Source organism: Castor canadensis, chromosome 9 (genome assembly GCF_047511655.1).
Source record: "Castor canadensis chromosome 9, mCasCan1.hap1v2, whole genome shotgun sequence".
NCBI lineage: Eukaryota > Metazoa > Chordata > Mammalia > Rodentia > Castoridae > Castor > Castor canadensis.
The window spans coordinates 20,902,725-20,929,583 of NC_133394.1; the positions used below are offsets into that span (position 1 = coordinate 20,902,725).

The following is a 26,859-nucleotide window of genomic DNA, read 5'->3' on the forward strand; positions in this document are numbered from 1 at the left end:
CAGACTGCTAACCAGTTTTCCCAGCAGTTTTTGTTGAAGAGGCTGCTATTTCTCCATCATATATTTTTAGCTCCTTTGTCAAAGATAAGTTGCTTATAGTTGTGTGGCTTCATATCTGGGTCCTCTATTCTGTTCCAGAATTTTATTGTTTTTTATTGTTTTTATTGTTTCTCAGATAGTATTGTATGATGTAGAGACTGTTGTTGATGCCACCTGTATTCTGTCAATAAAGCTTTGCTTGGTAACTTGTGGCTCCAGGACATACATGTCTGTTGGGAGCACTGCTTACATAGGAAGTGCAGTTGGTGTCCACTTCTGCTCCCTTGTGCAGAACATGAAGCAGAACGTCTACTGTGCACAAACCCAGTCCTGTCTTAAGATTCTTTTTGTTATTGTTAGCATTCAGATTCTTTCTTACAGTTGAAAAGAGTTCCGTAAAGAAATTCAGATGGATTTGCCAACCTCACTCATATATAAAGAAATGTAATTTAAATCAACAAATTTATGAGTGAGATCAATAAAGATAAAAAATGTTGTTAATATTCTGTGTTGATGATGATTAGGAAAGCAGACATGTTTATGTTTCAGTTGGAGTACAAATTGACACTTACTGCTTTAGAGAGAACTTTGGCCATCTCTGAAAATTTACAATGCATATGCTCTTCAATCCTTCATTCAATTCCCAGAAAGTATCCCATAAATACACTCAAAACTGTACCTAAGCTGGGCATGGTGGTGCACAACTGTAGTTTCAGCTAATTAGGAGATTGAGGCATGAGAATCATTTGAGCCCAGGAATTCAAGACCAGCCTGGGTAACATTAAAAAAAAAAAAAAAAAAAAAAGCCAAAAAGCCCATATCTACAGAAATAGGCTTGTGACAAGAGAACAGCCTAAGTGTCTACTGAGAGGTGAATGTTAGGTTGAGTTCACATATGGGAGAGTACACTGCAGCTGCTAAATCAGGGACATGTGATGGAAGCAGTATGCTACCCTTAGCTTTTTAAAATGTTGTGTACATACTTGTGCATGCATAGAACACCTGGAAGGATGCCTAAGAAAGTGCCTAACAGTTGTTTCCTCTGTCTGTAATAATTAGGGAACCAGGAATGAAAGGCACATTTTAGCTTCACATTTTTTTGTTAGTGTTTGAATTTTGTTTTTGAACCATGTGCACTTTTTTAAAAAGTTGTGTATCAGCATGAGAGTTAAGAATCCAACACCAGTGATTTAATATTATGACCAAGAGTAAGGAAAGCCTAAAAATACTCTTTTGATAAACCAGCCATATTCTGAGTCCATTCCCATTGTTTATGGTTAAGCTCATTTTTGCTACTTAGATTTTATTCCTTTTGCACCCACTCCTCCATGCTTTCCTTTACTCCATGCAGTGAGCTTTAGTTTTCACTTTTGTCATCTCTGGCAGGCCTAAGGAAGGACTTTGCTCTTATTTTTGGTGAAGAAAATCTTCAGGAAGGAGGAGCCACAAAGTATCGACTCTTCACTCTCCACCCCCCACAAAAAAAAAAAAAGAAATAAAAAAATAAGAAATAAGGGGTGGTTTAAAGGGAGGACAGACACCAGACAAACCAGTAATGAAAAAAGATTGATGGAATGTTAGAGAAAGTATGTTAACGTATATATTTCATTTACTATTTTAATGGAGACAGAAAAGTGAATATATCTCATTTTTGTTCAGGCTTAATGAAAGAAAAGATATTAACACTTTACATTTCTTTATACCAAAAACAGTTACATCATGTGATGGTGGAATTATAGAAGATGTTAAAAAAACAAAAAATACTTCAACACTAAAAGCATGCCTCTCCTCTCCAGTGGTTCAGGGGTAAGTTTCCACTGTCCCTGAACCCTTGGTTTTTTCATCCTCTAGAAATACTTCAGACAGGTAACTGATATGACTGGTAAGATTTTTTTTTTTTTTTTTCAGACTTTCTACCCCTTGCATTAGCACTGCTAATAAGCAGTGAAAGGTTTATTAGCACAATGGGAAGAGTGAACTAAATAAATTCAGTTCATGAGATAGGTTCCTGGCCAGGCAGCCAGATATCATGAAGACGTTCTCATGTGATATTTTCTGAGTTGTATTCGGGTCCTAGTTTTGCCCTGGTAGCCTCCACAAGCTGCCCTGGTCTTGGCCTTTAGTTGCTCTGCCTATACACTAAAATCTGGAGGGAGAGCTGTGTAGTCATTTCTGACGTCCATAAAGTTTTAGGCTGCTCTCCCTTTTGCAGTTGAGGCCCCTTCAAGTGTGGACAGCTCTCCTGCACATGGGGGTGATGCATGCATGTCTTCTGCTCATAGGTATTTCAGAGTGGATGCCTCTGCAGTGCAGTTTCACATAGAGAGTCACAAGAACACATCCAAGGGATGGTCAATATGGTTCCTCAACCACTTTGACCGAGGTGTTGTATTAAAGGATGTTTTTGTTTCCAAGGAGACCAAGCACATTTTAAAGGTATATATAGTAGTTTTCTCCAAGTTTTTGCCTGTCTTAAGCTTTGTCTAAGGTCAGTGATTAATATCTGTAAACTTTAAGTTTGACTTAAAATTTTTAAAGCAACATTTTCAGAATTGTCTGTCTGTGTCTCTCTCTTTCTCTCTTTGTGTCTTTCTCTCTTTGTGTCTTTCTCTCTCTCTCTCAGTTATTGCTCAAGGACCTCAAAATGACCAGCATATATCCTCTGAGAATATTTATTCTTACCGTTATTCAAAAATGTTTTATAATTTGTACTAAAAAGATTATATTTAGTGTAAAAAAAAAAGAGCCTGATTTATGATAAAATAGTACATTTTTTACAAAGTACCATTTACAAAAACTTCAAGATTTCATTTGTGAAATTTAAAATAGTGGCATATTAAGCATTCTTTGAAACCTATCATTTTTATGAGAAATATTTTAGTCTTTGATCTGGAAACAAATTAAGTAAAATTGTATTTTCCAAAGTGTAGAAGAACTTTAGCATCATACTTTATAATGATTTTAGTCATAATTAGTGTTAGGAAAAGTAATCTTTCTTGCTTCTTTTCTTTTTAGATTCTGAATTTCACTGGCCCTTTATTTCTACCTCCAGGCTGTTGGAATATATTTTCTTTGAAACTTGCTGTTAAAGACATTGCCATAAATCTGTTCACCAATGTCTTTTTGACTACAAACACAGGTGCCATTTTTGCAATACCTCTTCAGATTTTCTCAGCACCAACCAAGGTATTGTTCACAATACCATATGTATGTTACAGTTTTAGCAGTTAGGTTTCCTTTTATTCACTCTTGGTGCTTGGGTTTTATTAACTGGGTTACATTCATGTTCTTTAAGGCTGTCTAAGAAATTGAAGGATATTACCAGGCCAATCTCAATGATAAATTTATTCAGATGTGGAAATCTTTACTTGGAAAGGGTAAATTTTTCATGAAGGAATTTGAGATTATTTTTAAAAGTAAGGCATTACAAATAGATTAATAAATTTCATTTTTATAGTTTTTTGTGGTACTAGGGCTTGACTTCGGGGCTTAGCATATGTTAAGCAAGTGCTTTACCATTGAGCTACATCTCAGCTCTTATTTCCAAGTTTTAAAGCAAGGAGGAGTATATACTTGCTGTAGAAAACATGATTGAGTTTTTAATACATACTTGCCATGACTTTAGGTAAGTTATAGATTGTTAAGTGCTTTAGTTAGACCTCTCTTAAGTGACTCTTTGTTGCTCATAATATTTGAATTTCCTTAGTGGGCCAAGTCTAAAGCCTAACAGAGTTCACAAGACAGTGCCTTCTAAAATCTGGGCAAATTATGTTTTAGATTATCTTAAACATGTCTCATTTTTTCTTAATGTTTATTTCTTTTCATTTAGTCATTGCTTCCTTTTGATCCAAGCTACTCTGTATAACACTGGGTTCTAATTTTTGAATATGAGACATTCATGAAACCATCTTTTATGATTTTTCTCACTTATTAGTGTTGGTGTTTCATAGCTAGAAATGCATCATGTTTAAAGTATGAAAGTAGGACTTAGAAAAATCAAACTCAACAAGAATGCAAGGTTAATTCCATTTATCCATCTTTTGGTCCAGGGAGATTTCTTAGAAATTAGCCTTCTTTAATCGAGAGATGCATGAAGAGGAGTGACTGTGGGAGGGAGCAGGAGGCAGGCTTCAGGAGCATGTGGAGTAGCAAGTGTATACTCTCCACTTCTGTAGGAAGTGGGGCATTAAATGTACTGAGGAGTTAGGTGTTAACTATAGATTGGCATACTGCTTCACAGAGGATTCGAGTACAGTTGAAAAGCAAACACAAAACAAAACTCCTAAGAATGTCTTGAGACTAATCTTTATTTCTTATGGCAGCTTGGTGTCTTGTGGGCTCATGGTTGTCATGGGCATTGATGGTGCTCTGATTTCTCTGAACTGATTCAAGGATAAAGGAATTACTTCCTGGTTGTTTGGTTTCTGGTTAAGGGGCATTCACTGAGGTGGAGGCCAATGTCTGCTTCGTGTTTTAGTGTGTTAGGATTTTTATGCTGAGTGTTGTGTTTTAAGTTATTCATATATTACTTTTCAATCTAGGAAGGGAGTCTGGGTTTTGAAGTGATAGCACATTGTGACATGCATTATTTCATGGGAAAATCAAAAGCAGGTAAGTATCTCACCCGCAGGCTTTCTGTAGAACTCCAGTTTGGGGGGAGTGGGAAGTAGTGAGTGAAATTTGCATTTGTAGATGGAATACTGAATTCTCTTAAAGTAATTGTATCATGTCCTATTCTGAGAGAGCATGACCACTGACAGAATGACCTGGAATAGTTACGAATCCTCCAAACGTATCCAGGATGTTTGTATAAATAGTGCCCTCTTGTTCTTTAGTAACTTATGCTTTTGTAAGGGATTAAAAAAAATATGTTGATTGATCATCATAGCAGCCTTGTCACCAGGAAAAACTGGAAAATTATGATTCTTGGATAAAAGAGCTGACTAGAGTTGGTAAAGGCAATTTGGAATTGCATTTGCAGTCTTACGTCATAAACATTTTGTTACGAGGTACTAATTGGTATAAGTGTCTGAAGGTTATGGTGTTGATATGGAAACTGTTCCTAGTTTTATTGTTGCATTCTGATTTATTTATTAAGGAGAGTTTCTTTGAGAGATTTTCAGCTTTTCCTCTTGGTCAGCTCTTAACAGAGACAAGCCAAGTGACTGAGTAGAGAGGGGAGGTGAACCATAGGCAATAGACCACTGATAAACATGCACCTGTGCAGCATCACCCCTGAGCCCTCTGTTGGGAAATGCTATTTGTCCCTTAGCCCTCCATGTAATATCTGGAAAGATTCTGACAAACATTTACGTGGAAGCAATTTTGCACTTTAGATTTAAAGCTGCTTAAAATATCCAAGTATAATTTTAATTTGTTTCAGGTTGTATTCATGAGCCATGTGTCTTTTAAGTTACCACCTTCACATGATTCTTAGTTTTGCTTTTTACATGTTTGTTTAATTTGATACATTATTTGCCATTGAGTTACAGGGGCTTTTAATGAAGCAGCATAGGGAAGAAGCATTTGTTCACTGTGTAGTCCTCAGTGTGAGAGGCTTCACAGTCAGCCCTTGGCATGATTTACTATAATTGAGTTGTACTTCTGTGAGTCTAAACTTTGCATCTGATCTAACTTTTAGAAAATCTTACTTGGGCTGGGAGCCTTTCTCTGGATCGGTCTACCTGGAGTATGGATTTTGAACTTGCAAATAAATTGTATGAAAGATGGAAGAAATATAAAAATGGTGATGTCTGCAGGTATGTTTTGATCTTTCCTCTTGCTCAGCAGTGGGGAGATATTTTGAATTTATGCTGTTTAATTTTTAGTGATTTATAATTATCTCTTTATGGTAATAAGTTTCAAACCTCAGGAAAGTTGAAAGGATAGTTCAATGAATACTCAAATATACCTCAACTAAATTTTATTCTCCAGGTGTTCGCATTTTACCATTTTTGCTTTATTTCTGTTTTTATCTATATAAACACATTCACATTTTTTTCTTTTGCTAAGTCACTTAAAAGTAAGCTGTAAATATCATCATACCTCAACCTTAAATACTTAGTAGGAAATTACTGTTTTCCTAGTAGACAGAGGAGATTCTGTCTGTTACATGTAACTACATTGCCATTGCACACCCAGTAAGCTCAACTCTGATGAAATTATATTGTGTAATATACATTCCATGTTAAAATTTCCCTAGTTAACCCAGCAATATTTGTTGTAGCTGTTTTTCCTTTCTCCTTTCTTTCAGTCCAGGTTCATTTAAGGATTATGCCTTACATTCAGTTTTCTTCTATAGTCTTTGGACTAAAGCCCCACCTGTCTGCATTTTTCATCATGTTGACAGTTTTTTGTGTCTGAGCCAGTTGTCTTTTAAAACATACCACTCTATTATTATTATTATTTTATTTTAATTTTTTTTTCTCATTGGTTCTTCAAATTTACATTTAGGTTAAACGTTTTTTTTTAATTGGTGATTCTGGGGTTTGAACTCAGGGCCTCACACTTGCTATGCAGATGCTTTACCATATGAATAATGCCCCCAGCCCTTTATTTCTTTAAGTTATTTTTCAGGTAGAGTCTCATGTTTTTGGCCAGAACTATTGTCAGACCATGCTCCCCCTCCCTATGGCCTCCCATGTTGTTGAGATTACAGATACACGTCACCATACATGGCTTATTTGTTGAGATGGATCTCACTAACTTTTTTCCTGGACTGGCCTTGAATTACCATCCTCCTGATTTCTGTCTCCCAAGTAGCTGGGATTATAGGCATGAGTTACCATACCTGGTCTAGGTTAAACATTTTTAGCAAGAATACAAATTACCTGATGGATCTTTTGTCTATACATGCAAGTTTGTCCCATTTATTAGCTTTGTTAAGGTGATTCGTTTGGGTGAAGTGTGATAAATCTCTCTACTTTAGATCCCTTTTTCCTTTTATAATTATAGTAAGCCCACATTATTCACAGATTTATACATGTGGTTTTGACCAAGCAGGACCAAACAAAATAGTAAATTTAAGAAAATCAAAATAAATAAATAAAATAATAAGAGTTAAGAAAATCAAGCAAAGCATTTAAACTTCTACATGTTCATTATGCAGCTCAGCTGGTACAGAGAAGCTCTCAAGTCAGTTCCACATTGGTGTTGGTTATGCTTCAATCACTGTACAATATGCCCTTCATTTAGTGAAAGTACACCCCCAAAAAAGCAAGGTAAAAACTATGATAATCCTCCCAAACCAAAGAAGTCACAGAATGTGCTTAATTTAAGTGATCGTGTGAAAATCTGAGATTTGTTGAAAAGCAGCATGTCTTAAGTGGAAGTTGGGTTGTATTAGGGGCAAAATGAATCACATATCCCCGGTATTAGAGATAAAGCACATGAGATATGATCTAGTTTTGGGGGAGCAGTGTCAGCACACACTACAGTAATTTTAGAGCACTGAATTCTGCACCTTGACCATTCAGTTTTTCCTCAGCTGCTGTCTCCCTGGAAATATGCACCCACAGATATCGAGAGCTTTCGGTAATAAATAATCTGCTATAATATTTTATAACATATAAATTTGCTATTCCCTACAAATGTTTCACCCAGTGGTTTTGGCATTCATGGATAATCTTCACCTAAACCAGTCACTAGGCTGATAGCTACAAAATGGCTATGTTTCTAATGATCCGTTCATTCTGCATTTGCTGGCACATAACTACTTTTAAAAAAGAGTCTTTTTTGAGCATCACTATAGTTTCCAGTTAATATGTTGTATGCTGTTGTTATTGTCGTTATTATTTTTGATGATAAACTGTCCCATATTTGTTGTTGGTGCCCTTGAAAGTGACCCATATGTCACTGATGGGTTGCCATCATTCTTTGAGCATTTCTTTATTTTCAGGACAAGAGAGTGTTGTAGGGTCAATGCTTTATTTTTCAATTTTAATTTTTGGTACTAGAAGTCTACTTGTGTCTCCTTTATGCTGAGCACATATTTTGCCTTCAAGGTCCAAATGCAGAGCTCTAGAACCATTCCTGTCACTTTCTCTTCCCAAGACCTAGAATAAGCCATTTCCCCCTGCAGCCTTTATTTCTTTTAGTGAAAGCGGTATTTAATGATTTCCCATGTTTTTAATGTCAGAATTATTTTCCATAATCATTTCTTTGTTTGTCAATTATGCAGGAGAAATGTTTTAGGAGTGACTCGGTTTGCCCACTGGAAGAAATCCAAAGAGTCAGAACTCTTTGTTTCCTTTTTGCCTCGTTTAGTCGTGAAGCCTGGTCTTGTACTAAACTTCAGTGCTACTGCCCTCAGGAACAGTGTGGTGAGTGGAGCATGTGTTGCCATCCTTTGTGAGAGATACCTCAACTCTTGGGCTTTCAAAGTACCAGAGTATTTCTACAGTTTAAACTCCCACACTTGTGTCATTAGGGCATTTTGAGTAGGAAGGTGTCAAAAGAGTAAGGTGAGGAATTAAACTCTAACAACCTGAAAATGCATTGAACAAAGAAATGCTGAATTAAATAAGAACTTCACAAATAAGTTATGAGTTAAGAAAGTCTTCAGCAACTAACAGCAGAGAAAGTCTCGTTTAACACTGGCTTAAACAGGGCCCAGTGTCCTAATGAGAAACTCATAGAGCCAGGTTTCTCTGTGATGCAGTCAGGGACCTGGACTCCATCTGCCAGTTGACTTACCATCCACAGTGTTTTGACTTCTTTCCCATGTGTGCTCCTCTAGTCTCGCCAGCGTGACAGGAAGGAGGGGAAAGGGAACAAGGTACCACCCGTGGACTTCAGTTTGTGAATTGTGGTCAAGAACTACATCTTACATTGTCTGAATTACAGTGTTCACCTTAGCAGGTGCTCATGGAGTTTCCTAAGGAAGACATTTTAAGACTGCTTTGTTTTTCATTTAACTTTCTGTTTTGAAATAATTTCTACTTAGAGAAAAGTTTTAAGAATAGTACCAAGAACTCCCAGTTGCTTTTCACCAAGATTCATTGCTAGTTAGTGTTTGCCACACTCTTTAATCATTCTCTCTTGGTTCCTTCCATGTATGCATAGGCTTATGAATCATTTGAGAGTGTCAGACATTGGGCTGACTTACCTCTATTTTGGAGTGAATTGGTTAAGAAAAAGGCATTTTCTTATGTAACAGTATAATTATCAAAATCAGAAAATGAAATGTGTATCCTGTTGCTGTTGTCTAATCTATGTTCTGTGTTCAAATTTTTCCACGGGTCAGGATGTAACCCAGTATCTCATGACATTGTCATTTTAGTCTCTTTTTAGCTCTTCTTTGCTGCTCATGGAATAGGCCTTTTTTAAATTAAAAAAAAATTTTTTTTGATGCTAAACATTGAACCCATGCTAAGCATGTGCTCTACCTATGAGCTATACCCCCTCCCACATAGATGTTTTTTGAAGTGTGCAGGCCATTTGTTTTCTAAGCTGTGTGATAGTTCCTAGTGATTAGATCCTAGTCATACATTTTGGGCAGGGCTACTTCATGAGGATGCCCTGTCTTTCGCTGTGTTAACCCTTCTCTCCCCATATCTAGGTGAAATACTTCCTAGTGAGGAACCCGTCTTCTCTGCCAGTCTCCTTGCAACTCCTACCTCTCTCCCTGTACCCCAAACCGGAAGCCGCTGTGCGCCTGCTGCACAAATGGTAGGAAGACACTCTGATGGGTGGTGTGGGAAATGCCGTTGAGACTCAGAGTCTGAAAGTCCTGTGAGTCTTTCTCCTGGGCACTGAATGTGGATGGACCCAGTATGAGCCCATCAGCCATATACCTGGGCACCTGGCCCCTTGATACATGTGGTCTGATGGAAGGTCCTGGCTCTGTGTTATATTAGGTGACACCTTGAGCATCATGTCCACTGCAACAGGACACTCTTTTCTTGAGTTAGGGAACCTTTATCCAAATTTTTTTTACATATACTCGTAAAATTGAGGATTTAAGTTACAGTCATCTTTGGGCAGTACAATGAATGAGTTTAGAGCCAGATGTGGTCTGTGTGTGTGATCCCATCTACTCAGGAGGCATAGGTCCAAGCCAGCCTGGGCAACATAGTAAGACCCTCCCTACTCACTCCATCTTCTCCCCTTCTCCCCCCCAACCAAAAAAAAAAAAAAAGAATCTAGTGTCTTAGTAGATTCTAATGTTGAGTTAAGCAAGAAGAGAGTATATTTGTTTGTGTCAGTTACATCTTATTTTCAAATAATCACAGTTTTACTTGGAACATTTCTTCCTTTTGGTTTAGGAAGATGTCCTCTGATCCCAGGATTTCTTACCTTCAGCATCATTGACATTTTGGATCAGATGATTCTTTGGGGGTGGGTGGCTGTCTTGTGTATAGAAGGATGTTCAGCATCATCCCTGGATTTTACCCACTAGAAGCCAGGGATTTCTCTGGTCACAGCCACCAAAAGTGTCTCCAGATACTGCCAGATGTTTCTGGGGATAAATTCCCCTTGGTTTAGAGTCACTTCCTTTAGGTACCATAACAGATAACAGTGAACCATTTGGAGGAAAAACTTGCTTCCTATTTATAGCTCTGTCACCATGTGTTTCTTTATACTTGTGCTACCCAAGTCATTATTAAATAATACTTACTGAGCACATATAGTATGCCAGGTACGGGTAGGTGTGGGTGTGGACTGGGACTGAAATAAAGTAATCCTATGATGGGTGTGTGTGTGTGTGTGTGTGTGTGTGTGTGTGTGTGTGTAAGTAAATGTACTTATGTGGATACATGCATTATTAATTCTTCATTGGCAGATCTGGATAATAGTTTGAACATTTGGGTTTTTTTCTTTGCAGGTTTGGCACCGATATGCAGGTGGTTAATTTCACAACTGGTGAATTCCAGCTCACCAAAGCTTGTCCTTACCAGGTAGACTGACATTTTTAAAAAGAAAAAAGACTGTTGACAGCTAGCTGCAAAAGCAGTGGGCCTCCCCACTTTGTGTTCTGTATGGCCTTCTCACTTCCCTTCTTAGGCATGGAGGAGGCACAGCAGAGTTTTCCAGTTAGCAAGTGCAGCAGGAGTTGGACTCATATTAACCTGTAAATCATTCCAGTGGAATGGTTTAGATTCATGAGAATGAAGAAATAACAATTGATTAAAACTATGCAGAAGACCATAAAACACGAGACCCCAGAATTTATAATTCTCTTAGGATTACATGGCCTCCTCAAATTCTTTTCAGGGCAAGATAAGATAAAAGCAAATACATTAAAAAAAAAAAAACCTTTTCTTACTAAATTGTCTTTGTGTTTTTATTAAGTCACCTAATTTCTGTGATATTTACCTGGTAAAAAGGATTTTTCTAAAATTCTTAAGCCTTAGGGCAACTATGAGGTCTTGCCTAAATAGTTAGGAGTAGGTGTAAAAATGTCACATGATGAGTACATTGTTTGCCTGGGAACTCAGCCTAATTTCTTAGTTTTCACTTAGTAGTTCCACATATAGCTGAGTGCTGACCTTAAAAGTATTGTGTGTGCACACATACACATACATAAGTACATATATATTTAAATGTGTGATGGGAACTTTCTTTTTTTTCCACCTTTTCCCCTCCAGAAATACACTCTTGGTCTAGCTTAATTATAGTAACATGAGAAGACCACAGATAACATGTGACTGAGAGTTCAAACAACATTAATCAAAGAAAGTTTTTAAGTAGATTTTGAATAGAGACTTGTCTATAATAGTAAACACATGGCAGTAAATGTCTCTTTCTCTGAAGTGCACTAGCAGCACTGGCAGGTAGAGCCCTGCACACACAGGTGGGCTCTTGTTTACTTACAAAGCCCTTGCTATTCCTCTCATTCTTCTGCATTCAAAACACTTGAAATTAGAAAAGAATGGCAGCTCTTTTATATCTGACTCTTCTATTCAGATTTGAACAGATGGTGCAATATTATGCTTTTGTGATAATGGAAATTATTACCATTGTTAAGTTAATTGCATTAACAAAAAGAATAGTGTCAGTGCCTTGAAGACACTCAAAATTGTTATTAAAACTCTGTCATAAAAAGAAAGGACTCTTTCATTGTAGTTTTGTTTTTAGAAATAAAATTCCTTTGATTAAGAGTATATGAAACTGGACATTTGTCACCTATGTGACCTGAGGTGGGGCAAGTTAACCCCTCTGAGCCTCTTTCAAGATTCAATAAGGTTTATAAAATGGATTGCTTGATTTTGTATGCCCTAAATCCAGTGCCTAGCATGTAAGAACCATTTAATAGGTGCTGCTATTACTATAAATTGAATGCCAAAAGGCACCAACTTTTTTTGTTCCGTGTTTATAAGTCAGGATTCCTTCCTTCATGGAGTTTATAATTATAATGAAAAAGGAGTCAAATAGTATCAACATTTACTCTTTGAAATACTATGGGAAATGGTAGCAGTACTCGAAGGAGAAGACAAATTTAAAAATTAAAAACAGGATATATTGCTGTGTAGATTACATCCTTATAGCTCTAAAAAAACAATTGTTTTTTAGTGAGAAGGAGTTAGAAAAAGTAACAAAGATTTAAAAAAAAAACCACTAGAGCTTGAATATTAAATGCTAGAACACAAGGTTTATCAGAGAAAGAAGTCTTTGAGAGAGTAAGGGACTACGGCAATAAAGAGCTTTCTTCTGACTAGAGACTGAATATTAAAAAGATGAGTTCTATTGTATAGTAAACTTAAGTTCACTATTAAAGCATCTTAGGGTTGCCTGACAGTAGGTGGGCTATCTCATCTGATTGCTGTTATCATTTGTGCAGAGAAGGTCTGTTTTCTGATTGGTTCTTCATATTCAAAGCATCTTTGTATAGAAGGCTTCTAACCTCAACTCCATTCCAAACCAGAAAACAAATTCCCTTTCCAGCATCCATGTCAGGTTGTCCTGCCTGTGTTTCTCAGCTATGTCTTAGGACCTAGCTGGTGATGTGAATTCACCAGGATAGACTAGTTCAGACAGGCTCACGGGGCACTGCAGGTGTAGTTCCATGGTAGAGCTCCTTCCTAGTGTGTAAGGCCCTGTATTCAATCCCCAGCAACACACATACACATAAAATAGGTTGATACAGATGGGTGTAATCATGTTTATACTCTTAAGATGTGCTAAATGAAGATGGAAACTTGTTCTGCAGGACAATGGAGTTGCTTAACTGTGTCATTTAATAATTTGCAGGGTGTGCATTCTGAGGAATCCAGGTTTGGCACTCTCCACTTGGATTTGCAGCCTTTGGAAATGAAAAGGGTTGGTGTAGTTTTCACACCAGCAGACTATGGAAAAGTTACCTCACTCATACTCATCCGGTAGGTGTATCCCTGTCACAGAGTCTGTTTCTTTCTTACTGACTCACCTGTCTAAATCTTGCTCTCTTCCAAGAATAATCTCTGTAGCTAATAGTTGATACTCACTTCTCAGTGTGCAGTGATGAAGCTGTGCTGAGGGATAAGAGGGGTGAGTAGAGGGGCTAACAAGCCCCAAAACTGAGTCCCTGGTCCCCCATCACCTCTGTACCCCAAGGGGAATGTCTGCTCATGTTTCAAGAGAGGCACCTTCACTCAGCATCACAAAAGGCAGAGTGCATATACATTGTTCATCATGCACACATGCAGGTTTATTTCTCCATCCTTAGCATAAAAAAGTAATGGCTGGTATTTAAATGTACACCACTCATTGTCTGTAGCCACAGAAGCAGTGCTTCCTTGAGCCACTGCTTTTTCTTTCTTTTCCTTCCTTATAAATGCCAGCTATTGCTAACTGATTTCAGTAGCTAAATGTATTTCATTCTTAATTTTTTTTTCATCTTTAGGTAGTCTTTATGAGTCTTCTTTCAAAAATTTACAGTAAATACAGATCTGTGTTGAAGCTCTCTGCATTGGTGAGGAGCCTAACACAAAATAACTTTAATTATATTTTCATTATTTTTTAAAAAAGCTTTCCTAGTATTAGATCAACTTGAAAAAAAATCTTATTTAGGACTTCCTTTAAATATATAAGAGTTTGTTCTTCTGCAACTAAACACTACTAAAAAGAAAATGTTCTAAAATAAACTTGAGTTTGTTCTCTTAAACATTTTAAGACTCCCTAATGCCTTGTTGACTTACATATTTCATTTTAAATCTATTCTTCATTGAAGAACTAAAGTTATAGAAAGTGTAGAGGTAAACTTCACTATTCCTCTCCCAGAAATAGCAGACAATTTACCTTTGGTGTTTTTTGTATTGCAGACACAGTATTTTCCAGTAAATCAATCATTCATCTAATGCCTTATCATTTAAAAACTTTTAAATGGTTAAATAAAGATTTGTAATCCTTTAAAAGATGTAAAGATATTTCAGTATTTTCATATAATTAGAAAAGTAAAATACATTCTGTTTCTGTGTTATTTGCACTGTGATGCTAGGCTTCAGTTCTGTATGCATCATTTAAACATCATTTCTACTTAAATGTTTCATCGTAGAAGTCGTGGACTCAGTTCATGAAAAGGCAACACTAGTCTGATTTTCTGTTGCTTAATAAGACTCTGATTGTACATACTCTGTTTGTGGGGCGATACTTTGAATCTTTGATTCAAAAGAAACAGTAACATTTTATTTCTAGAATCATCCTGAAGGCAGTATCTCTTATAGTCATAGTTACTATGAAAATCCCCTAATTCACCCTGTAAACAGTTGTGCTATCATTTTGTCTAAATTTGTGTTTGCCAATTTATTTCTTCATTTTTTTCCTCATGGTGCCTGGTTATTAGAAAAAAATGTGAGGCCAGGTGCAGTGGCTCACACCTATAAACCCAGCTGCTTGGGAGATGAAGATAGGGAGGATCAAGACCAGCTGGGGTGGGTAGGTGAGGATAAGGTTAGCGAGACCCCCACCTCAATCAATATGCTTGGCATGGTGTGATCCCATTTTCAAAGGAAATCATAGGTAGAGGATCTTGGTCTGAGGCCAGTCATAAGCAAAAATGTGACCCTGCCTGAAAAATAAAGCACAAGAGGGCTGGGAATGTGGCCTAATGGTCAGTAACCACCTCGCAAGCACAGGCTTTGAGTTCCAAGCCCAGAGCCCAAAAGGAAAAACTACATTTCCGTGAGTTTATGGCCAGTCATTGGAGAATGACCATGATCACTCACACATTCTTGATTTAGTCAGCTTGCTTGGCCTCTGCTGGACTTGGCCTTGGACTTGGCCCCTCCCATTGCCTGTGGACACACTCTTAGTCCATGAGCTGCAGGAGGTGCCATGTTGTTTAGATTGATTATTATGTTTTTAACTTGAAAAATACCTTTGCTGGCTATAAATATTTAAATGTAAGTGCATTGTGTCTTGTGGTTGTGGTGATGCTTTTTTGTTTCTATCTCTCACTGTAGGAATAACTTGACTGTTCTCGACATGATTGGTGTAGAAGGATTTGGAGCAAGAGAGCTACTGAAAGTGGGAGGAAGACTTCCTGGTGCAGGAGGTTCGCTCCGATTTAAGGTGCCTGAGTCCACACTGATGGACTGTCGTCGACGTGAGTATGCACAGAACTCTGACAAGAGGTTTGGTATTCAAGCCAAGAGTGAAAGGATTCTACAGGAACTTTCTTTTAAAAACTTTTAGTAAATTCTTTGTACTGATGCAAGGAATTAAATCAGGTAAACATTTGAGCATATATAGGCTGGTACCCTGGATTAGAACAGTAGTATTAGATATTTAACTTAAAGGTAAATATATGACACAGTTAATTTGGTTATCAGTTACCTTTTGACAGAGAATCACACCAAAGTGACAAATAGAAGATTAAACTTTTACTAACCAATACTACTTTTTGTGGTAATGGAAATATTCTGTATCTGTCCCTGGTAACATGAACGAAAACAACTTAGACTCCATGTCCCTGCTGTATGCTCACAGCACAGATCCCCTCTGAGGTCAGAAGATGGGGCATCTCTCCACAGCAGCAAGCAAGTGGTGTCCTCCAGTCCAGTTCAATTCTGACACTACCAAATGTAGATAGCGCAGATCCCACAGCTTGAGGGCTCAGCCCCTAAGTTCTCCCTTTCAGACCAATCACAAGTCCAGGACTCTGCACCTTCTGATTGGCTACAAATTGGGGGTTCCCACAATTCCCTCCCTGAATCTGATGACTCTGTTGGAGTGGCCCACACATCTCAGGGAAGCACTGTACTTATAAGTGTACTGTATGGGACATTTTAAAGGACACAGATAAATAGTCAGATGAAATACGCAGGGTGTAGTGTGAAGGGCCCATGGCCAGGAACTTCCATCCCTGGGGGGTGTGCTGCTCTCCAAGCACGTGGATAAGCTCATATTTCCCTTCCTGTGAGCCTCCTTGTGTTCATTTGTTCAGACCCCATGCTTTGGGGTTGTAGGCAGATGATTCTGTTGTAGGTCCATTATTGAAGCATGGGTACTGGTGGCCAAACATGATAGGAAAGAAAGGCTGTGACCCAATGCTAATAGACTGGGTTGGGGAACCAAGCAAGGCCTCTCTCTCTAGCACACACTCTCCCTTCCCCTTTCCCAGGTTTGGGGCAGGCTCCCTCTGGAATGAAGAGGGTCGTTACTTATTGTCAGCAACAGGTCAGAGAGGTTTTTTAATGGCTAACAAAGACAGAGAGGTGGGGAAGATTTGAAGTTTTAAGACCCACCTTGGGAAAGAGAGATTCTAACTTCTATGGAGTGCCTTGGGGAGGGAGTTACGAGCCAGCAACCATGTTAAAAAGCCAAAATACATGTATCGTAATATCAATGTCATATTCAATACAGTAGCCACCAGCCACATGCAGTTAATGAATTCTTAAAATGTAGCTTGTATGAGGTATCAGTTCTTAAATTTAAATTAATTTAAGTAGCCACATGTATTTAATGGCGATCATATCAGACGTGCTGATATATATATGGGGGTCTGGGAATTTAGCTCATTTGTAGAGCATTGTGCTTAGTATCTGTGAGACTCTGGAACTCCAGCATCCCTCCAAAAAGAAATGCAAGACATCTGGAACTAGAAGTTCCCAAGTCAAACATTTATTTAAATTAAATGTCATTAAATTATTTATATTAGTTTCAAGAACTAAATCAAAGAATAAATATAAAGTGTTTGGGGTAATATCTGTCCTTTTTTTAAAACTTCATGAAAACACTGAAAGCATTTTAGTGTAAAGATATGTCTCTTTAGAGAAATTTGGTTGGTGAAACTGCTGGATAGTTGGTAACACTATTTTTAATGCCTAATTGGAACGTTTTTATTTTAGCAAACTATACTTTACAAATCTTAGAAAAGATTTGTTAGTTTTGCATTCAAAATTCTTTGGGGCATTCATTTTTGTATTCATTCCTTCATTTATTCAGTAAGTTAGAGTTGACTTTGAATGCCAGAAGTCAAGACTTTACAGAAACTATAGAAGCATTGAAATATTAGTCCTTATATGGAATAGACTGAGTTATAAATTTCTAGATATATTTAAAAATTGTTGTAAGTCTTTTCAAACTACCAATAAAAAATCTGCTCTTGATTATTTGCAAGGGTTTAATTACTAGCTTAGTATTGTGAATATTTGAACTCTTTATAATTGCATTACGCTAAAGTACATAAAATGCTCTTACATGGTCTGTGATTCGTTGTGGGTGACAGTCACTGTGTCACAAGGATACCATAGCTAGTGGTAAATCCAAACTGGTTCCTAGAAAAATAAACTCTTATTCTTAACCTCTTACGAGTAAAGGACAAAAGAGCAGATTTTGATTACCTAGGTGCCAAAATACTTTGGTACGAGCATTTAACTTAAGAAGAATCTTGACTGCTTAAGTATTTCATTTGCATCCTGGTTATGTAACAATGAAATCAGATGCAACAGAATCAGAAATTACGATTCTAGAAACCAGATAGAAAAAATACTGTGAACTTAGGTTGAACTTTGTTTTTGGTTGAATAAATAATGGTACAATAAACTGTTTTAAATGAGTATTGTTCATAGATACTCATTAACATTTTTTGTCCTAACTAGAACTGAAAGACAGCAAGCAAATTTTATCTATCACGAAGAACTTTAAAGTTGAAAATATTGGTCCTCTTCCTATAACTGTGTCATCGCTGAAAATCAATGGGTATAATTGCCAGGGTTATGGATTCGAAGTGCTGGATTGTCACCAATTTTCCCTGAGCCCAAACACATCCCGTGACATTAGCATTGTGTAAGTGCTGGGTTTTAACTTCATTTTAGTTTTGTGGTGCATTTAACACTGTGAGGACAAGATTTTTTCCATTGGTACGATGTCTTAGGTTGTTTTTATGTAAATTGTTGTTTTGTAGAAGTAAGAAGGTTTGTTGCCATTGTAGTTACTTTGCTTTGTGACTAAAATAAAAACCAATAAAAGTTCATAAAGATGAACCACGTTTTCCCAGGTTTACCCCGGACTTTACCTCTTCCTGGGTCATCCGTGAGCTGACACTGGTAACTGCAGCAGACCTAGAATTCCATTTCACTCTCAATGTGACCCTTCCTCATCACCTGTTGCCCTTGTGTGCAGATGTGGTTCCAGGGCCCAGCTGGGAGGAGTCCTTTTGGAGGCTCACAGTCTTCTTTGTCAGGTAAGCCACCATCTTCTTCTGCTGAGTAGTGATGCCATGCTGGCAGTTGCATGAAAATACAAATGACCTGAGTATAGTCAAAAGTGTAGGAATTGATCGGGATTTTTATTGCTTTGAGAACTCTGACATATGTGTCAAGACAAGGTAGTAACTGCTGAGTGTTAAGATCATAGGAAACTAACTGTACTTGACTTGTAGAACCTGGGAGTGTAATGGGCACTGTGCTCCACACATGTTCATTGGCAGTTGTGGTGAAGATCCAAATGTTAAGTACTTTTATTAGCTCAGTGCAATGACGATTTGAGATTATAAGACCCGAGTCACCCTTTAAAAGTCATTTTTTCCTGAAATATGCTTAAAAATTGAATTGTAATGTCAGCCTAATAAATGTGCACATTTTTAGAAACTTAAATGTTTTTTATCTCTAAGAAACGTCAGAAATTATGTCAAACATCTTATGACATTTTAATACCACATCTTTAGCCACTTCTTTCAGTCACTCACACTTTTCTATAATAAAACTAGTCTTTTAACTTTGTTTTACTTTTGGTTTATTGAGAAGCAGTCTCACTGTGTTGCCCAGGCTGACTTTGAATTTCTGTGCTCAAATGATCCTTCTGCCCCTGCCTTCTGAGTGCTGGTATTAAAGGCATGTGCCTAACTTACAGCTCGTCTTATAAGTACCATTCACAACCATGCAGTAATGAATGTCATTACTTTCTTCCTCAGTTTGTCCCTGTTGGGTGTGATTTTAATAGCCTTCCAACAAGCACAGTACATTCTTATGGAATTTGTGAAAACAAGACAGAGGCAAAATGCTAGTTCCTCTTCACAGCAAAACAGCAGTCCAATGGATGCAGTCAGCTCCCATTCTCACAAGTAAGAATGTGTGTGTGTGTGAGAGAGAGAGAGAGAGAGAGAAAGATGTTCTCATCTTTGATCCTACTCATTTCTGATTTTTTTTTTAAGGTAATGTGAATTTGGTTCCAAATTCGTAAAGAGTTTTCTTTACATCACTGTGTAAAGAGTTGCACTCTTTCTTTTTTTATGATACCATCTTCATGTAAGGGCTTATTAGTTCATTGGTGTCCTGGTTGTCAGAAAACTCTTAAGGGCTTTAGAAGAATGGGAAGTAGAGATTCTTAATACACACAATACTGATTGTCATCTCCCTTTCATGGATGTAGAATCAGAAAAGTAGAGTTTGATTCCACTTGCCACTATGTTAAATGTTTTTCTTCTTAAATTCAGAAATAATTGCAAGAACTTTCTCGACACGTATAGCCCCTCTGATAAAGGCAGAGGGAAAAGCTGCGTTCCAGTGGGCACACCCCAGAGCAGGAACCAGAATGCTGCCAAGCGGAGCCCAGCCACCTACAGTCATTCTCAGAAGAAGCACAAGTGCTCAGTCTATTACAGTAAGCACAAAACCAGCACATCCGTGGCTAGCAGTGCCAGCACTACTACTACTGAGGAAAAGCAGACCTTGACCCCAGGTGTCTCCCTGTCTGCTGCTAAGGAGGACGTTTGCACTGATGGCGTGAGTGAGAACTGGGTCAGCCTCAAATATGCAAGTGGCATGAATGTCAACCTGCAGAAGAATTTAACTCTCCCCCAAAATTTATTGGATAAAGAGGAAAACGCACTGAAAAACACAATTGTTTTCAATAATACTTCTTCAGAATGTAGTATGAAGGAGGGAATACAGACATGTATGTTTCCTAAGGAAACTGACATTAAAACTTCAGAAAACATGGCTGAGCTCAAGGAGCAAGAGCTCTGTCCACTAAAGACCTCTAAGAAGCTACCTGAAAATCCTTTGCCAAGAACCTCACCTCAGTACCACCAGTCAGACTTGCCAGAAGTTTCCAGGAAACATAATGGTAATCTTCCCTCCTCCTTGATGAGACTTCTCTCCTTTTTGTATCCTTTATCTCTGTTCTCGGTGGAAATTGTCCTCACCTGTGACCTTCAGTTATAATTATTAATGCTGAGTTCTTTAGTTCACACACAGGTTTAGCAAAGGTGTAAATGTTGAAATGCACCTTACAAAATCTAGTTTTAAGACAACACACTAAGTTTTTAGAATATTGTGGCTAAGAAATTTAATTATCAGAATGTAAGTTTGGAGGGATGTTTGTTGTTGGGAGGATATGGACACCTTTTCTTACTTGTTCTCAACTTCTCAGCCTGTTTGCAGAAATTAATCAGCTCATGCATTGTTTCTGACTAAACAGAACTTCACCAACTCTTTACCAATCGCCAGCATCTCATGGTCCCTGGCCTTACTTCTCTACTAGCATCCTTCGGTTAAAAGAAGACAGATGTTCTCATGTGACAAATACAGTCAATGGGAACACAAGTACAACTAGAGTAGGAAGATTGCTTACAGAGAAAGTTGGTGCTATGCTTTAGCTGATCCCTTTGCCTCTGACAGAAAGGCTTGTACTTCCTCTCCTCCCTCCCTCTTGCCCTCCTCTCTCTTCTCCATTTGACCATTTTAATATGTACATTCCTGTAGCTGTTGGAAAAACTGATTTTAATTTAAAGCATCAAAATGCAAATAACTGTTGATCAGCTTCATGTAACTGTAATGAAATACCTGAGACAATATATAAAGAAAAGACTTATTTGGCTCATGGTTCTGGAGGTTCCAGTCTAAAAATCAGGTGGCCCCATTGCTTTAAGCTTCTGGTGGGAGTGATGAATGGCAGTGGTGAGGAGGCATGCATGAGAAAGCAGTGCTCACATCATGAGCCAGGAAGCAGAACAGGAGAGAGGCATAGACACCCAGACTGGTGTCACTCCCAATGACCTAAGGACTTCCCACAGGCTCTTTTCTAAAGGTTCATATTATCTCCTGATAGCACCACTCTGGGGACTATGACCCATGTCTGAGACATGGACCTTTGGGGATCCATGAATATATCCATATTTAAACCATAAGAATTACTTCATGTTTTTCACTCCTTGATATTACAGAAGAGGTACAGACAGGTTGTAAACTAATTCTAATGAGCTGTATGCCTTTGGTAAAAACCTCACATTGATTCTAGATGTTCCATAAAAGAACATTGTGGAATCCTCTAAGTGGAATGTGTTTGTGCAGCTATACGTGCACTCTTAGTGTCAACCAGCTTGAACCGTTTCCCCTGGCAGCAGTGTACACATTTGAAGCACACTTAAATCCACATGGTTGACCCTCTGCCTGTGTTGCCTCCTCCTGGTGTGAGCATGCCCCAAGATAATGCAGTTAAGCAGATCTTTAAACCAGTTACCTGTTCTGCAGATCTTTATGGAGGTTGGTTGTGTGCCTCTTGTTCTGATTCTGACCCTCACCCTGTCTTGGCCCAGACTACAAATCACCTGTGACGGTAAAATTATGGACTGAGTCCTGTTGGCTTTTTCCTTGTTTTGTGAGTCATTTAGTCCTGAACACACTCTTTGGCATGGGCTAACTTGACTTTACACATGGCTGAAGTAATAGCTGTTTGTGGGAATCACCCCTCCAGAAGTGTTGCTGCTGTGGTCCCTGGATGAACCTGCCTGCAAAGTGCCAAGCCTGTGGCATGGTGGGTAGGTGGCTAGAGGGACCTTCTGGTACTAGAAATAGCTGAAATGTAAAGGTATGGATTGGATCAGAAATGCAGTGCCAGAATGGGTCAGAGGACTTGAATTTGTGCTTTGAGATGTCTGATTCTTGATGTTTAATGCCAGGAGGGGAGCCGAGATTACCAGGTGTAACAGCACCTTAGCAAGTGTGAATAAATTTAGTCCCATAAACATTGGGTTTGCCTTTTCATTATAGATGGTAAGCCTTCCCAGAACTTTCCTGTGCAGGTTACTAGTAAGCTGAGGATATTTTAATTGGAAACAAATTGCTCACTGCAAGAATGTTTTTAAACTGCTTTTGGGTTGGATCAACAGCATGTAAAATGCCTTTGTGGTGATTGTGCATGTTGATAAAGAAACTCGGTTTTTCCACTCTGTTCAGACCAGCAAATTCAAAGGTTAATGTGTGTACAGTTCTGTATTTTTCTACAGAATCAATACATCAGCAAGAGAATCTTTGACAGGGACATGCATTCATTGACATGGACATCCAGCCCTCTGTTATCTGTGTGTTCTGCATGTGCAGATTTAACCAGCCAGAGAGAGAGACTATCCCAAAAGAAAAAGTTGCACCTACACTGACATGTACAGATTTTTTTTCTTGTCATTTTTCCCTAAACAGTACAACAGCTGTTTACATAGCATTTATGTTGTATTAGGTGTTAAAAATAACCTAGAAATTATTTAAAGTACATGTGATAATATATGTGGATTTTTGCAGGTACTGTCATCTTATACAAGAGACTTGAACACCCTTGGGTTTTGGTATTCAAGAGGGATCCTGGAACCATTCCTCTGTAGATACTGAGGGATGGTTATATTTTGTTTTATAGTCACAGCTCTATTCTAGGAAAACATCAAAGATCTTAAAAAGTGAACAAATGGCTTGCCAATTGTTACCAATTTAAGAGCTTTCTAAGTTTCCTCTTTCAACTCTGACCATTTTTTGTTTCAAAAAGTGTGTTGTTTCCATCTTAAGATCCTTTCCAGAATGTAAAGGAAAGAGCCTTGGTCTTGCGAACTGAGGTTAGCCCAGCTAATGGTTGAGGAACCAAGATCCATCTCTGTTATGTGACCCATGTGTCCATCAGCATCTGGAGCTTCCACTCATGGGTGGAAACTTGCTAATGTGTTTGCCACAGTTTAGCCATTTCTCCCAGAGTATGCTAGTGTTCCATAGAAATAACTCTAGCTATAAGGTTGCCTAAGGGAAGGGGGAGGGAGAGGAGTCCTTTCTCTTAGAAGTGCCAGAAGAAGTATTCTTAACCCATCAGAACTCCTGCCTCCCTTCCTATTCTGAGACATTCCTCCCTGGTGTCACTTACTGTATGAGAAGAAAATGTTCCAGGGTATATGTTAATGGTTCTGGCTTTGTTGTTGAGAAACAAGAGTATTTTCTGAATAATGGAAAGCATGTCTTACTCCTTCTCTGAGCCTTTCCACCTGCCTTCTTCCGAGGGGCCTGTAGTACATCATAATTAGAATGCCTGACAGAAGTGAAGGCTATGGACAGATTCTCCAGGGCTGTGTTCCCACACTTATTTTCTGACATCCACCTGTCAAACAACTATCAACAACTAAGTTTTTCAGACATTTGTTACATGTTTGAGAACCTTATGATAATTTCACAAAGGTGGGGTGTTAAATGTAATGTAAATGATCCTTTGAAATATATCTTTTTTCAAATATTTATAGCTATTATTTTAAACTGATCCAAATAATAGAAATTTAGAAGTATGGCTCAAGACAGGAACTGTTAGCCTCAAAACTACCAAAGAGAAGTAGTTAGCAAATTATTTCACTGTTTTTTTTTTTTTTTACTTCTAATACTATAAAAGATAATAAACTTTTAAAATTAACAGTACTTTGTCTTAAAATTAATAGTGCCTGAAAATTCTCACTAAATTTGATATCCCCAAATTTCTGAAATATCTGCATTTGCAGAAATTGAAAAAATGCTCTTGCTTACTTATAGATACTAATAACTCAAAATGAAGAGTTAATAGTTTATGCAGTATATGCCAGGTGATTAGATTTGTTTAGACAAGGACCTTTAGCCAGGATGCTGGTGAGTTCACTTGTTCTTGTTCTTCCATTTGTTCTTGCTTTTTGTTGTGGCTACTTTTTTTTGAGGTGTGATTGACATATAAAAAGCTGTGTATATTTAACATGTGCACCTTGTTGAGTTTGGGGTAAATGTACACCTGTGAAACCATCACCACCATCCAGGCCATCTCCCATCACCTCCCAGGGTTTACTCCCACTCCCTTTATTGTTGGTCGTTGTTTCCTCTGGCTTCTTCTTCTTGTTACTTTTCTTTTTCCTTTTTTAGATAACGTCTAGCCTGTGTAACCCAGGTTGCTGTGATCTTTTTTCCTCAACCCTCCCCAAAGAGTTGGGCTTCAGGCATGCACCACCACATCTGGCTTCTCTATGAGGTCATGGAAAAGCTCCATGCTGAACAGAATGACATGGGTTGACTCCTTTTTAAAACGAAGCATACTCACAGTATTTCCATATTCTTAAATAGTTTCATGGCAAAGTTCTCAAAGAATCACTGAAGAACTTGTTATTGACATTGATTTTATTTTTTGCCTATGCTTAGCTCCTCCCCACCCCCACCAAAAAGGCATTTTCTAAGACTCTACTTTACCACTTTTTTTTTTAAGGTAGTTTAGTATTAGCTATTAAATTTGGGGCTATCTTTTGGGAGGAGGCGGTACTGAAATTGAACTCAGGGCCTTGCACTGCTAATCAGGTGCTCTACCTTGTGAGCCACTCCACCAATGCTGTATTTTGGTTTTGAGATAGGATCTCATTAACTTTGCCTGGGTTGTCTTTGAACTTGACCTTTTTGCTTCTGTCTCCTGAGTAGCTGGGATTACAGACATGTATCACCACACCACATGGTATTGAAATACTTTGTCTTGAATTAGAAAACTGAGGCCAGTTACTTTCTTATTGGACTAAAATAGTTCTTTTTTTTTAACTAATGAAATCACTTGTAAGGAAAGTGGGGAAAACTGTGACAGACGTGTAGCTTAGAGTAGATATTTGCATCTGTGCACAAGGCTCTAGGTTCGATCCCCAGCACCCCACCAAGATGGACAGCAGGGAAGGCACCTCTGTGTTCCTGTCATTCTTGTTGTAAGGAAACTGAGGCTCTGCCTCCTTAAGAGATGCCCTGTGATTATGTGACAAATTAGTGGCAGAGTCATGACCAGAACCCAAGTCCTTATCCTTTCTCTTCGCCCAGCTTTTTTAAAAAATTGTGATAAAATGTATGTAATAAAGATTTACTACTCAACAGTTTTTAATTATAAAATTCAGTGGTGTTAAGTACATTCACATTATTGGGTGACTGTCATTGCTATCATTTTCAGTACTTTGCATCATCCTCAATGTAACCCACTAAGTAATAGACACACCATATCTGGGAATACGAATGAAAAAAATGTTTAGAAATTGAATTCTTTTCATTTACTCAAGGAAATAACCAGCAAATGCCTGTCAAGAATGAAGCAGACAGCTGTGACACTTTGAAAAAGCTTGACACAAAGTCTTCTTCGGAGAAGAAGATACACAAAGCATCCAAAGAAGACATGTGTTGTGAGAAACAGGACATGCCTTTGTTGGAGGTCTGTATGCCCTTTCTCTTGCCTATTTAAAAGAGGGTAGAGAGTGCAAATATCTGTATAATAAGTATTCCTAATTTTCAGTACATTTGAATCCACACTGGTGAGTTTGGTATGTTTGTTCAGAAAATCTTGTGTAATTAATATAGTAAAATTAAAATAAATTTCTGCAACTGGGTTGACTCAGGTAGAGTTGGAAGAATAGAATGAGACCAGTGTTCCTTCTATCCAGGTCTTAACCAACATCTATTATTTTAGGGTGTACGCCGGCTGAATTGCTTTTTGTCTGTCATGTCTGTTACCATCTTCTCTAAAAGGGCAGGAAAGTATTTATGATATATAGAAAAAAAAACTTTCCACACTAGGGGAAGAATTTAATTTGTAGATCAAAAGGGCCTCCTGGGTACATCAGGAACAGTTTGTATGTAGTAATGGACATAGACACATCCTGCTTAAAATTAATTGAACTTGAAGTATAAGGAGTTGTACAGAGTCAGGAAAGTGAAGAAACAAACTTAGGCTTACCTCGGACTTCTCCATAGGAACACCCAATGGCAGACAACAGTGGAGCATTGTCACTGAGAAAATAAAACATGAACAAGAATGCTGTGTCCAGCCAGGCTGACCTCAATTGCTGAGGAAGTAGACAGATGTCCTTGAGCACAAATCAATGCATGAACTTCCCTCCCTCCCTTCTTTCTTCCCTCTGCCTCTCCCATCCTTCCTTTACTAGGGATAGAACCCAGGGCCTCGTGCATGCTGCAGCAAATGTGTTGTGTTACTGAGCTGCAATCCCCAGCACTATACTCTTTCTCAATCATAAAGAGATTCTTAAAGAATTAAGGTATAACATAGAAGAAAAAATTAGAAAGTTGGCAGCTGCTTTGGTTTCTTCATTAAATTCATAGAAAATTGAACCCTGAATTTTTATTTAAAATTAAGACATGGTCCTAGTGCTATTTGTCCTGC

General features: G+C 38.1%; 1 protein-coding gene across 3 annotated transcripts in view; it reads left to right on the forward strand.

The window, feature by feature from the left end:
- The window catches only part of Tmem131l (transmembrane 131 like), a 147,488-nt gene that overhangs the window by 102,200 nt on the left and 18,429 nt on the right, over positions 1–26,859 (forward strand). For 2 of the 3 annotated variants that reach the window (XM_074041322.1, XM_074041323.1), the window contains exons 12-26: positions 1,752–1,845; positions 2,322–2,475; positions 3,055–3,225; positions 4,581–4,650; positions 5,681–5,798; positions 8,219–8,360; positions 9,599–9,708; positions 10,865–10,937; positions 13,231–13,358; positions 15,420–15,562; positions 18,060–18,246; positions 18,458–18,643; positions 19,373–19,522; positions 19,895–20,526; positions 25,745–25,893. In XM_074041322.1, the coding sequence (XP_073897423.1) occupies positions 1,752–1,845; positions 2,322–2,475; positions 3,055–3,225; positions 4,581–4,650; positions 5,681–5,798; positions 8,219–8,360; positions 9,599–9,708; positions 10,865–10,937; positions 13,231–13,358; positions 15,420–15,562; positions 18,060–18,246; positions 18,458–18,643; positions 19,373–19,522; positions 19,895–20,526; positions 25,745–25,893 (2,507 nt within the window). The remainder of the gene's footprint in view (positions 1–1,751; positions 1,846–2,321; positions 2,476–3,054; positions 3,226–4,580; positions 4,651–5,680; positions 5,799–8,218; positions 8,361–9,598; positions 9,709–10,864; positions 10,938–13,230; positions 13,359–15,419; positions 15,563–18,059; positions 18,247–18,457; positions 18,644–19,372; positions 19,523–19,894; positions 20,527–25,744; positions 25,894–26,859) is intronic. The other variant, XM_074041324.1, reaches the window with a different exon arrangement.